The sequence below is a fragment of the Physcomitrium patens genome, chromosome 10, assembly GCF_059467195.1.
Source record: "Physcomitrium patens ecotype Gransden chromosome 10, ASM5946719v1, whole genome shotgun sequence".
Classification (NCBI taxonomy): domain Eukaryota; kingdom Viridiplantae; phylum Streptophyta; class Bryopsida; order Funariales; family Funariaceae; genus Physcomitrium; species Physcomitrium patens.
Genome location: NC_143419.1, coordinates 7,579,596 through 7,593,251, shown reverse-complemented (window position 1 = coordinate 7,593,251; position 13,656 = coordinate 7,579,596). Strand labels below are relative to the sequence as shown.

At 37.5% G+C, this 13,656-nt stretch overlaps 2 protein-coding genes across 2 annotated transcripts; both read left to right on the top strand.

Moving 5' to 3' along the window:
• Positions 1-985: 985 nt before the first annotated feature.
• On the top strand, positions 986-2,311 carry LOC112287402 (uncharacterized). The gene is made up of 2 exons (XM_024530339.3): positions 986-1,216; positions 1,928-2,311. The coding sequence occupies exons 1-2, from the start codon at positions 988-990 to the stop codon at positions 2,032-2,034; spliced, it is 336 nt and encodes a 111-aa protein (XP_024386107.1). The 5' UTR covers positions 986-987; the 3' UTR covers positions 2,035-2,311.
• Positions 2,312-7,162: 4,851 nt separating this feature from the next.
• LOC112287682 (uncharacterized) lies at positions 7,163-9,428 on the top strand. Its single transcript, XM_024530951.3, has one exon. It carries the CDS (start codon positions 7,792-7,794, stop codon positions 9,184-9,186), a length of 1,395 nt encoding a protein of 464 aa, XP_024386719.1. The 5' UTR covers positions 7,163-7,791; the 3' UTR covers positions 9,187-9,428.
• The last annotated feature ends 4,228 nt before the right edge of the window (positions 9,429-13,656 follow it).

The following is a 13,656-nucleotide window of genomic DNA, read 5'->3' as shown; positions in this document are numbered from 1 at the left end:
TGGTTGTGCCCTGGGGTTGGGAAGGTGGAGCCACCGGGTGGACCGGTCGTTACCAATTTCTATTAAGACAAAGTCCATTTGTCATTCGCGGAGGCACGTTCACACCGCTGCACCGACGATCCGGAGTAGGCCGCTTTTGTCGTTTTCTGTAGCGCCCCCTCGGATAGGGGCGTGGCCTACAGTGGGCTCCCATTGGTGTTGGTTTTTTTTGTATAGGAGTGAGCTACAACAACTCCATTGGAGGTTTGAAAAAGGAGGTTCGGAACTTAGGGTTAGTGTTGGAAAATCTCGCAAGAAACACTGCTTGTCAAATAAATACCTATTTACTTTCTCGTCTTCTTTATGTATAATAGGGGAATGTTAAATAGGCCCAAGTTCTTACTAAATTGACCCACTTATCCTAACCATTATGAAAATAAGAAAGATTCATTTCCCACTATTGAATCTGCAACCAATAAAAACCAGCCACATTCATCATGATTATCACATTCTTTGTAAGGATGGGTCTATTTAACATTCAACAAGTATATATCTATATATATATATATAATGTGTTGGGAGGGATATGTATCAGTAGTGTTTGTGTTGTTGTGTTTCTTTTGCGAAATGCTTCGAATGTGTGTGGCAGGAAGCTGAACACTCCTTGTTTATGGAGGGCTATTACGTGGCGTAATGGAGTGGATGAGGTGGAAGCGATATTATTATGTGAGGAAAACAATTAATGGGCGTATGAAAAAAAATTGTGTGAAAAATTGCTCATACGGTGGTGAGTTCGCAGAGCTCCACGTCTGGGCTTCGGCGAAGGGGACAAGCCGAGATGCATCCATCGCTTATGCCATTTCATTTTGTCGTTTCTACTTTGCCTGCTTCGGTGCGATTGTGTGTTGGGGTGTGTGCTGCCTCGATTAGGGTTTTTGAAGATCGGGAGAATTGAGACGTGAAGAGAAAAGGGCTGGGTGGGATTTAGCGGGTTGTGAGAGGGTGAAGATGTTGCCGCCTCAGGAGAAGGTAGTGAATGGGACCAGCCAGGTTGCAGCTCATGGGGAAGCGCCGCTCGTGCAGGAAGCTGCGTCAGCTGCTGAGCGCGCAGCCGGGTGGAAGACCCCTCCCTCACGGATGCAGGAGATTTTGTGGAGTGGAAGCAAGCGTCATGTGTTCTTAGGCATGTTGGGCATCAGCGCCATCGCCGCCATTCCGTGGTTGCTTCTCACCTCAGGTATTTTGGATTCTCTGTACCATTGTCTAGAACGGGAATGTGGGAGGTTTGTATTTCGATTGGGGTTTGTGCTGCGAGGGTTTATGTTTATTTCCAGTTACTTAAATTTGAAAACCTCTTTGTAGCAGTTCATTCGATCTCACTAATTGCATACCTGTTTGGGTTAAAACATGTGGTTCATGTAAGCATCTTCGCTTTTCGTGTCTTTTTTCATTGCAAATTAGTCTAGTATGCAGCAAGTTCTCTCTAGCCCGTTGAATGACTTAGCACTTTTGCAATCAGAGTTCATTGATGAATTGCGTTCGATGTTCCTCATCACGATGCTATGTAGTGATTGGCGATAGCTGTACTATGTATTGGAGATCCAATTCGAAGTTTACTTAACATTCTCAAATTAGTGGGCAAATCTGTGCACTCTGGCAAGGGTAGATTCAGATTAGTGTCGAAAGTAATCGTTCTTAACGTTCCAATGTCCAGAATGGGTGTCATCAAGTCGTGCTCCAGGTTTTATCTTGTTTATTTTCTGGGAGAAAACATTAGATCCTTGACTAGCTTTCTGAGTTCATGCCAAAACCTAAATTCCTTCCGATTTTTGTGTTTTTTTAATGTTTTTTTGGTCAATCAGTGAACACCAAGCTTTCATGCTTAAATCTCTCGACCTTTTCGTGTCCTCCATCAAGGCTTGTTTCTGACTGTAGTGTCTGTGTACAGGTACGAAGCATGATTCACATGCTGACTACATGGATAGGGCTGAAGGAGCACGTCGGTCGCGATTGTCCAATGCACAGGCTGCGGTAGCCCCTCCCACGTCATCTTAATCTTGTTTGCTCAAGTACTTAGGAATGGTGCTTGGACACCGTACAAGCTAGCTTTTACTCTACAGCATATTGTGCAAATCGTTGGGTAAGCAATGCAACAATTTTTCCTTGGAGAAGCCCGTTTAGGTTTAGTTGCGATAGATTCTTAGAAAGTGTTGCACAGAAGTGGAACCTTCTGCGGTTGCAGATCAACTGTGAATGTTATGAATTATCAGATATCATTAATGCACAGAATATGTGTAGCTTAAGGTGGGGAAAAGTTACACTTCCTTGTGACTATCTATCTTGAATGGTTGTTATATGTATATGATCAAGTTAGGGTGAAGTTCGATCTTCATGGATTTCTGGTGATGATATAGAAGCATTGAATCAAAGTCTAGTTTCTATCATTTATCAAGAATAAGACGATGATTTTGTAAGAGAAACTGAACTAATTGTTTTTTATTCAATTCTGCCTGAAAGTTTCGTAATTGATTGTATTTAAAATAGCATAGTAATGATATGTTTTTTCGCAATTTTAGATGAAGGGATTAGAAAAGAGTCTTGAATCATGTAAAACCAATATCAAATTAGTAAAATGAATTCATTTTATATTGTTTTCTTTGACAAATCTTTTCACTGTTAATATTTCATACTTCGATGCGATTGTACTGGATGTACTGAAAAATAAAATAACAATAAACAAACTTATATTTTAAATGTGGAAGTTATACTTCTTTGTACGTGTTCTACAGTCATTAGGTAACAGACACTGTTCTTTGAGAATGTAACCAATTTTTTAGAATGTATTTTTTCGTTAAAAATTTACTGGATACAGTGAATACATATTTCGCAGTAATTGCACCTGATTATCAGGTGGACCGTTAATATTTGACATAAATTGTAAACGATCAATTTTTAAAAGAGCCTCTTTTTTAAATTATTCTCAAATTAACTTTGTATTTCTACAACCTGTTTTTCAAAATACTAATTCATGTACTAATTTTATTATTATCTGATTTAAATCACAAAACATACTATGAATGGGTTCTGCAAAAGTTTCAAAAGCAAATTGTGATACTATCAGTTATTTGAAATGTTAAATCTAAGGTTTTATCAACTTTCAAAATCAATCGCATGGCGCCTGTATTTCTGCTAAATTAAACATGATAAAATTTAAAATTGAATATCATGAAAGACTGTAGTATTGTTTTGTTATATACATATCATAAGATTTCTGTACCAATAGATAAACCAAGATAAATTTTGGTTCAAGTGTAATATCAAAGCAAGTACTGTTTTTATAAAAACACACAGCTTTACAAAGAAAATATTAAATTCCTAAAATTTTACATCAGGGCAACACTACGGATTGCCAAACGGAATTGTAAGTTTCAAGTTTTTTTATGTGTAAAATTTATGCATATTGGCGAAAATCCCTTATTTTATTTTATTTTATTTTTCTTTCCTCTCTCTCTTTTTTATCTGAAGTTCAATAAAAGATAATGTACCATTCAAGTTACTCTTTTATCAGATGTTAATTGTGATGATTGCTTTGCACAAAGATCTATTCCAAACTTGAATGTTTGAACTGTATCAGATATTCAACCATTCAAAATCTGGTTTAGAATTTTTGTGCAGTGTTGAAGAGAATGTTTCTCTTCATAAAATCCCTCTGGAAATTCTTCATTCAACTGCCACCCAACATCAGAGAAAATATCTCAACACTAGCCAAAGTTTGCAAAGGATTGTTTGCATCATCACTTCTATTCATTAACACTGTTGTTTTCTCATCTATAAACAACACGATTCCATTCGCATAAAAATCACATTTGATTTGTCAACTCTTATAATTCATGATTCAATAAAAACACCTCTCATATTCTCTATGGCTACAATACCAACATCAAATCCCGAATGACAAAGCCCACGCAATAAAATCTCAACACAAAACCCCGAACCTGTTTCACATTGTGGGGTGCAATATTGAATCTGTGCAACACATGGAATATGCCAAAGGGAGAGAAGCAGAGGAATGGACGAATGAATAGAAGGCGTCATCCTTATCGTGGATAAATGAGAATATCATCTATGAGGCAAAAGAGAGTATACCAGATGAGGTGTTGAATCATACTCATTGGCACATGCCCACACAAGGACCTCCTCTTTTTTCACCCCCCCCCCCCAAACCCTAAAACCTACATTTTTATTCTTATCTTTTTGTTTTTGTTTTTGTTGTGTTTTTTTGTCCAATCCACATGTCATGGCTGGGATCTTCCTTGCCCCCACCTCAAATATCTCTCCCCCTACCAATGCAAGCTTTGCCATGCTGTGTCTTGTTGTTGTGGGTTGAATTGCCAACTGACAGAAGCTTCCAACTGGGAAAGACAAAAATGTAGGATGAATGAACACACCCATAATGCACAACAAGAGTCTTATTTTACTTTTTTTATTTTATTTTTTATTATTGATGAAGTTTTGTGGGTAAGTTCAGTGAAGCAATTTTGCTGAATGGGTTTTGGGCAGAAACCATGAACAAAATGTACCCAATGGATGGATCCTTTGACTCAACTTTGAATGTGGATATGATTTTGTATTCATGCCATTCTTTGCCAAGTCAGATGCGAGCTGGGGTGGGACACTAGGGGAAGAAGAAGCCATAGTCCATGGTGGCAAGCAAACCTCACAATCAAATAACACCCCCACAAAATCATACAACCCTATTGAATCTGATTGTATGGCTGGCTGTACCCTAATGCCACCTCAGCCATTTCCACTGCTGACTCATCCATGCTTGGTGGGGGGGGGAAGGGGGGGGGTTTTGATGAGGAATTTGATGTGGCCATTAAAAGGGTGTGGCATGTGGGTATCTCACTTGCAGCCTAACCCAATCCCAATTTTTCTTCTTTTGTGGAGTCTCTTACAAAAAAAAAAAATAGAAGAGCAATTTGTAAGTGGATGTGCTTCTACAAGCAAATGACATGTTGTGATGCCTCTGTGGTGGTTGTGTGCTTGGTTTGAGTGGTTGGTTTAGTTTAATGTACTGGTGTGTTGATTGTTTGCATTCTTTATATATATATATATATATATAGATTCATATGCACATCTAGTGTTAATTATCCTATTTGAATGGGTGCATGAAAGGATATATATATTTTTATTTTGATGACATAATTTATTTTGATATTTTAATATCATAATTAGCTTGTTGAAGGTGTACCAAAATTGCAAGTTGCTACTTTAATGAAAAATATATGTTTAGTTGTAGAAATCAACACATTATCATGTGAATGGATTCAATTCATTAGTAGTGCAAGAACATTGATAATTTGAACACCTTCAGGGTAAAAGTACACTGTCCTTAAATTAAAATATGTGAAGCAGAAGAGCTTTTGTATACAGACTTGTGTATGATATATGAAGCATTCTGTATTGATATATTTACTGAGATCATTTGATGCATCATTTTGTGTGTACAATTAAAAACCTTTGTATTGCTGGCTATGAATTTGTAGAAGTATTGTGTAATGAGCATCAAACCTTTTTATATCATTTTCATTTCTTATGTAATTTATTTTCATTTCCATTGCACGTATCAGTGGAATAGTTTTAAAGACTAGGTAGAATAAATGTATAGAAACTTCTATACATGTAAGAAAAAAGAATATTTAAATATTAGATATTATTGTTAAAGTAATATAATTTACTATTTATATATAATACCATGTTACAATATAGGTATAAGATTTCAATTATTTTGTAAATGTCTGATTTTGTAATTTTTACCATTAATAAACTACTTAGTCTCATTTGAAGGCCTTATGGTACATTTGAGTTTTCTATAAATTTTATTGTGTAAAACATATCTGAATTTATTAGAACAGAACATACTGTAACGTGAAAAAACAAACTATAGATTGATTTAAATATTACAATTATTTTTTTTGCAAAAACTATCCAAAGAACCTGTACTGAAAAATTAAAATTAAAATCCATTCTGTATATCACTTCTAATTTTACCTTTTTAAAAATTTCATGCTACAATTTTCTTGGATTGATTCAAGGTCAGATTTTAATGCTGGGGACACTGTATAAAAGAAGATGAAGAATGTGAAGCTCTTTTCTCAATAACTTTTACGTATTTGTGAGTTGATTGGATTGGTTGTTGTCTTTGAACAGAATTGGACTTTAATCAATAATGAATTATGCTAGTGAGAAATGTTCACACCTTGCCACTGAAGGTGATTAGGAAATAATATGTTGTGGCACAGTAGAGTAGTTTTAGAAACAGGTAATTTTTTTGCATCTACTTTCAAGTATGCTATCATTAGAAAGTTGAAACTTAAATCTATGTTCAACAATGGTCAATGAAATTGTAGTCTTAATTGACATTACTATGAAATATGTGTGAAACATGAAAATTTCTAAAACCTGAAAACATAATCAGCAAGAATTACAACACACACACACACACACACACTTATATATATATATATATATATCTATATACATATATTACAAATCTTAACATATTTTACCATATTAACAGTTCATGATTCATACAAAGATGTTAAAGAAAACATAAATAAACCCAACAACACGAAATATTAACTTCCCAATACTTTGCACATCAATATCAACATCTCAATAAGAAGAAGAGGGCCGAAAACCAGAAACGTGTAACGGTAAATGTGCTGACAAACTCCTACAACAGAAACACCAAACTGATGCAAATCAGTGCAAACAAGCACACACTGACACGCACTTGACACGGAGATCAATCAAGGCATTCCACCTGCATTAAACAAACAAACAAACAAACAAAAAACAAAACGCAATAACACACACGAACAGAGTGTCAGAAACCACCCATGATCACAAGACACACACAAACAAAGCAGGGGAAAAAGGGGAAGAAAATGGGGTGTCCAAATATGGGCGAGGTTGAAGGCAAAAAAGAAAATCTGCACCCAGAAGGGCTGCAACAACTCCATTAGGCACGAAGGAAGGAAGGAGGAGGGTAATGGCGGTGGCTCAAGCAAAGAAGGCCCACCAAGTGGGTGGTGGCACAGGAGCAGCCCTACACCCCATCTCTCTCACTCTCTATATGGCGTGAGGTTTGGCTTATTGGAGTGGGTGGGTTTTGGCTGGCTGACTGCCTGGTTCGCTGCTTTGTGGGGTTGGTAGGTTACGTAGTAGCCTAGCTAGTGTAGCTATGGGAGTGGCGAGAGAGGTGATGCTGCTGATCCTGCTGCGCAATCCGCAGCAGCAAGTGAGGTGCAAGATGGGATTTAGGGGAGGCCTATGAGCGAGATGACTTTCCCGGTGGGCACCCACAGTGGAAAGGAGGAGGAGAGGGGTAGCAGCGAGACGATATCCTTTTGGGCTGTGTGGCCATAAAGGTCTCACTGCTCACACGTCTCGTGAGCTGTGTACTTGAGTATTGTTGCCTCTCCTTCCTGTTATCTCTCTCTGTCTCTCTGTGAGTGTGTCTTGCCCTTAGGACTGGTCGGTTGCGACGCTCAGGAGTGGACTGGACGAGTCAGAGATTGAGATTGTGATTGTGATTGATTGAGTTGAGTTGGATTAGTGGTGAGGGGATTCGTTGCGGAGGAGCTTGTTTGGCTGATTGATTGATTGATTTCTTGATTGATCAAGCCGGATGGGTATTCGAAAGGCGATGTTTTGATTGATTCCGTGGTAGTTTCGAAGAGTGTGTGTGTGTGTGTGGTAGTGTGCGTGGTGAAGGATTTGTAGCTGCCTGGGCTTCGTTGCAGCATGTCGTTGTTTCGTACGCTGCGGTTGCAGGACAGGCCCGTTCGATCGTTTGGAGCGTCAACGTCGGGAGGGCAGTTATTGCTGCATGCGGAGGTGATCGGGGTGTCGTCTTCATTCCGAGTGGGCTCCGATAAGCTTGACGGAGGCGGAAATTTTAGCTCTGTGTGTGTGAGTGGTTTAGACGAATTATCGCGTGGGTCGTCCTCGGGGAGTGGGGTGCAATTCCGAGGGGCGTTGAGCAGAAATGGGGGTAGGAATGGCCTGGTGGGATTGGCTCCTCTCACGCGGAGCTCCCGATTGCGGAGACTGGAGCCAGGATTTGTGTCAAGAATAAAACTGATGGGCCTGAATGACGCAACAGGACAACGCGGGTCAGTGTCGCCCGCCAGGGCGCTTGGCGGAGGAGGACAGGATATGGTGGATAAGGCTAAGGATATGTCCAAGTCGGGCGACATGCAAGCGCTTGACGCCAACTGGAATGTTGATCTCAGGCAATCTAACCAATCTAGCGAAACCGAGGCGAGCTGGGAACAGATAGGCATGATTTTCAGAATTGTATACTCGCTGGCCATGTACGGCGGCCTAGCATTTGTTGGGAATGTCATTTGCGGCTTCACCGGCGTGGATCTCTGGGGTGGATTTGACATTTCCCCGCAGGTGATCACCACGGGATTCGGATACGCCGTTCCTCCGATGATGATGCTGTTGTTCATCCTGGAGGACGAGGTTGTGAAGTCGTGGGCTCCTGCTCGGGCCATTCGAGACGTCGAGGACGAGGAGCTTATGGATTTCTTTGTGGGAATGTCACCATGGCAGTTCCCCTTTGTCGTCGCCGCGGGCGCTGTGGCAGAAGAGCTTTTCTTCCGAGTCGCGATACAAGGTGGACTCACGCATGCGCTTCAAATTAGTGATAAGGGCGTCACAGACTCCACAGTTGGTCTTGCGGCTCTAACTGGAGTGATTCCTCTCTTCGTTCCCTTTGCACAATTTTTTGCGACTGCCCTTACGGCGGCATTGACCGGCTCCATGTACTACGTGATCTCATCGCCCAAGGATCCTAAGTACGTGGTCGCGCCCGTGGTGCGAGGTCGCAATAACCGAGGCGACATCAAAGAGCGTGTCTCGGCGTGGTATGAGCGGCGCCAACAGAAGAAAATCTACTCTCCGCTCATGGAGGGCCTCCTTGCGATGTACCTAGGTTTTGAATGGATGCACACGGGTAATATCCTTGCGCCCATCATCACACACACTCTGTACTCGCTGGTCATCGTTGGCAATGGCCTTCGCCGCATTCACGACAACAGGGAGAAGCTACGGCAGAGAGTGAACAAGATCTCTGGGGGGAGGCTAGCGAGGATCGGTGTCGGCGAGAAGAGGTCCGAGAGAGCCCAGTAAACGGCTTAACAGTTTTGTGATTTGTACAATCCTACGTAATTTTTGTTTATGAATGATCGATCCCTTATACTTCAACAAAGTTAGATTAGTTAGGATACACTGGATGGCATGTGACTATGCCAGCGGCCCTTTTAGATGCTAAAACCAAAGGATTAGTGTGGGGACAAGGCTCTTGCTTCCTGGTTTGTAATATTGTTGACGACCTTGTACAGTATCTAAACAACGAGATGTGCGACCCTCTACATTTTTGTGTCGGCTCGCATCCTTGACCCGCGAATGACCCAGATGATGAACCCTTCTTTTTTGTTTTGTTTTGAGTGCTTGTTTGGAGTATGCATTCTCGTCTGGGCTGCGCACATGGATTTTCGTGCTGATGGCGCTCGTGCTGTTTTCTGATTTCTGCACATACAATCCACAGTTGCGAGGACCTGACTACTGCATCCTACTTTTTCACAACATGTTCTGAGTGTTTATAAATGATTTTTCTATACACATCTGGATTGTTGCAGCTAGATCATATTTGATGTCATTTCAGGAAAACATAAAAATATATACTAGGGAGTTATTAAAGCCACACACCCTTGCAATCTCATGATTTTTAGTGCCTCTCTCACATCCCCTATCTATATGTATGTCATGAGTTAATACTATATATAAAAATTTAATATTTAGATTGGAAAATATAACACACATTTGAGATTTTCGCATAAATTTTTTGTCAGTAGTAAACCCTATGACCAGAAGGAAAAAAACTGATCTACCAAGGAGTTGAAAATTTAATCAAAATTGGTTTAACCAAAAACTTGAGAAGAAGGTATTTAATATAGAGCTTCAAAAGTTTCGTCTAATCAAATCACAGTTTTCCAATCTAAATATTAAAATTTTATATACAGTATTAACTCATAAAATAAATATAAATAATCTAATGTCTTTTGTTCTTTTATTGAGAGTTGCTTCAATAAAATTGAGAACAATAATGAAGATTCATTATATAAGTTTTCAATGGACTAACCTACTTAAGCTGTTCTTCAAAACAATTAACATTTCAAAGGTTCATTTAATTTTTTTGTTTTGAAATGTAAAACAAATGGATTTTATGTTAAAATTAAGATTGTGCTTAATTTATTTCTTGGTAAAATTAATATTATTATCATCATTTCTAACTCTATTATCTTTCCATTGTTGTTTTTATTACAAACATTATTAATGGACAATAATATTTTTGGTATATTGCACAACTCATTCATCATTTTATTTACTCAAAAAACTATAAACTTAAGACAAGGGGGTTGGGATGGGATGACATGAGATGGGAGTTGGGACAAGATGAGATGAGAAGAGACAACGGCTGCAAATGAGGATGGAGGTACAAGGACATAGGACAGGAATTGAACGAGTCATGAGATGGCAAGAGAGGGTGTGACATAAACAAAATTGGGGTTGGTTTTAGCAAGTATATATATATATATATATATATAAAACCACATGGTAGTAATTTTTTGAGAATAACTGTATATTCTATATCAGTTTGGAAAGAACTCCTTCAATTGCAGCTTGTTGAATGTGCTGAACATGAGCCAGCTCTGAAACTATTATCCTTCCTCCATACTAGAAAGGGGATAATGTGAAGTTTTGAGTGGCTATGCTGGCAAAGTTTGTTTGATGTTGGTGATGTTCCAGATCTGTGAGTAAACAGAAGTGTGTGTTTAGTTAACAATCTGCAGCACACAATGCAAGAATTTTGCAGCAAAGAATGCTCCACAACAGTATTTTGAACACATAATCCATGCATGCTCACAACCCTCATCAGTGTGAGATTTGGTGTATTGATTTTTGTCAAACTTATCCACTGTTTTTTAATGTAAAGATATAGTGATAAATATATATATATATATATATATATATACACATACACGTTTGGCTTTTTCAGTGAGGTATGGTTATTAGATTATTTTCACTTGAACAAACTGTCAATTTTGTCTTTGCATGGAATATTTTGTTACTAATTCCTGATATTTTATTATTTTATGAATGTTACTAACATTAAATGATTGAAATCTACTTTCAAGAGGTTTATTTTATGTTGAAGTTGAGTTATTTTTGATTACCTGAAGTTTGATTTTAGTGTTTTAATGCTTTTATGAGGTTCAGTAATGTGTTAGTTTAAAATGAGTACTCACTTTAGATACAATGTCTAAATTTGTTGAAATGTGCTTTCTAAAATACATTGATTTTTTTTCATATTTTTGTTATTGGCCAAAAATCATACTGGTAATAAGATTTAACTTCAGAACCAAAGAAGTTGTCTCAAATTACAACAGCTGTCACTCTAAAAGATACATGCTTTTATATATACTACTTATCTACCAATATACATATGTGTAAAAATGAATAAAATAAATAGATAAAGAGCTGTTAAGGTGTATTACAATTGATTATTTTCAGCATTAAGTTTTAATATTTCAATTTCAATGTGATATATGTATATATATATATATATATATATATTTATACATATGTTTCATGAAAAGTCATATATATATATATATATATATATGAATACACACATCAATACATTTTTCCATATTTGCATTAAAATGCATAAATCTCTGGAGTTGTACAAAACCCATTTAAACAAGTATAATGGAGAAACATGCATTACAGTTCTCATTGAAGTACCCAAACTTCATTGATGAAACCATGCACTGATTTAAACACATTGACCTGGAGGATGATTTATCTTGTGTGTGACTGGGGTGCACCACAGAGTATTTCCCAGTAGAATTGAAGTTCTTGTGTGGGAGAGGAGAAAGTTTACCTTTGATTCAAGAGAAAATATGAGTTGGCATTGTGGGTGGGTAGGAATCATATTGGCTCCACCTCCTCCTCTTCTATTTAGTATAAAAAGAAATGGCCATTGATAAAAGTTGGGAGAAGTTGCTCATTACTTCGATGAGGGATGTCAAAATGGAAAAAATAAAATAAAATAAAATACATAACAATTCACCATACTTTGCTTGGTCAGTTACACTATTCTTAAAACATAATCATCCAACTTTGAACATGGTAGATTCCCACAATTGTTTACAACTTGCAAATCCATATACTATTACATTGAGTTGAACTCATACAATGTTGCATCATTGAGCAGTATTATATCAGGCACTGACAAACAAAGTCCACACTTGTATCAACCTGACAGCCAATTGACCTTGATTGAGGTTATACTTATTTAATGGCTGTTGAGTGTAGGGAAATAGACATGTATTATTCAAACTGAATGTGTTTTGTTTGTTTGTTTTTGAGTGTTTGATAGATCAATTTTTAAAATATTAAAAAATATTAAAAATGATCTAGAATATGCTGAAGCTTCACATTTAGTTCAAAATATCTCAATAATTCTGAACCTCATAGACAATGACAAATTTACATCTAAGGTAGACAATCCATTTCTTATAATTTAAGCATTTTAATAAATTTGCAGTAAGTGTAAAAATAAAAAAATCTCCATACAAGAAAATAGAAATCAAAAGGATTCTAAGTATTTTCACACAATTTGGTCCAAAAACAAAATTTATACAAATGTTTCAGCTAAAGTTTATCTTCAACCCATTTCCAACATATAATCCAACCTAATTCTGACCAATGGTGGATTATAAAACCAAGAATCTAACTTTTACAAAACTAAGAAGTGTGGCACCTAATTATGCTATTATTCTATCCCAACCAATCACCAAGTGCCACCAATGTTGATAGTTCATGCATATAATATAATGAATTTATTTATTACTCATGGCATAACATCATTTTAACCAGCCCTTGACCTATTTCTAATCAAAGGAGGTCAAACTTGGTCAACAATAGGTTGTTGGACTCACTAAAATACTCTACCCTACAGGTTGGAATTAGAAGGTAGTTGACAATGAGTTGACTACTTTAGTGAATACTTGTCACGGACATACTCATGTAAGCTAGTAATTACATATACAAATAGGTGGAAGTAAGTAAAAGTAGGTAAAAGTAAGTTAATTCTATAGTATTTAATATGGAAGCTTCTTAGAAGCTTCATAGACATTGCTTTGACTTCATAGGTGTCTTTAATTGACTTTTTGGATTAGAAATGTGGTCAATAAGTTGGCCAAGTGCCTCACATGTTGTTAGCTTGAAGATCAAACTAACTATGTGGCCCACACGTAGAAAAACTTACCTTGTAAGTCAAGGCATGTCTTCTACAAAGTCAACACATATTGAAGGTCCTATAGAACATCGCCATATAGTCCTTAGTTAGATAATATATATAGAGACAAGAGTGAAGCCTTCTTCATTGTTGTCAACTCCTTTCTTGCTTCTAGTTTAGTTTCAAGGGTCTCTAGTTTTCTTGTCTTTTGGGCAATAGCCATTCGAGTTTCTCTTTCAATATACATACTTATTTATTTATATTATGTTACCTTTCTTTGAGTGAAGGCTCAC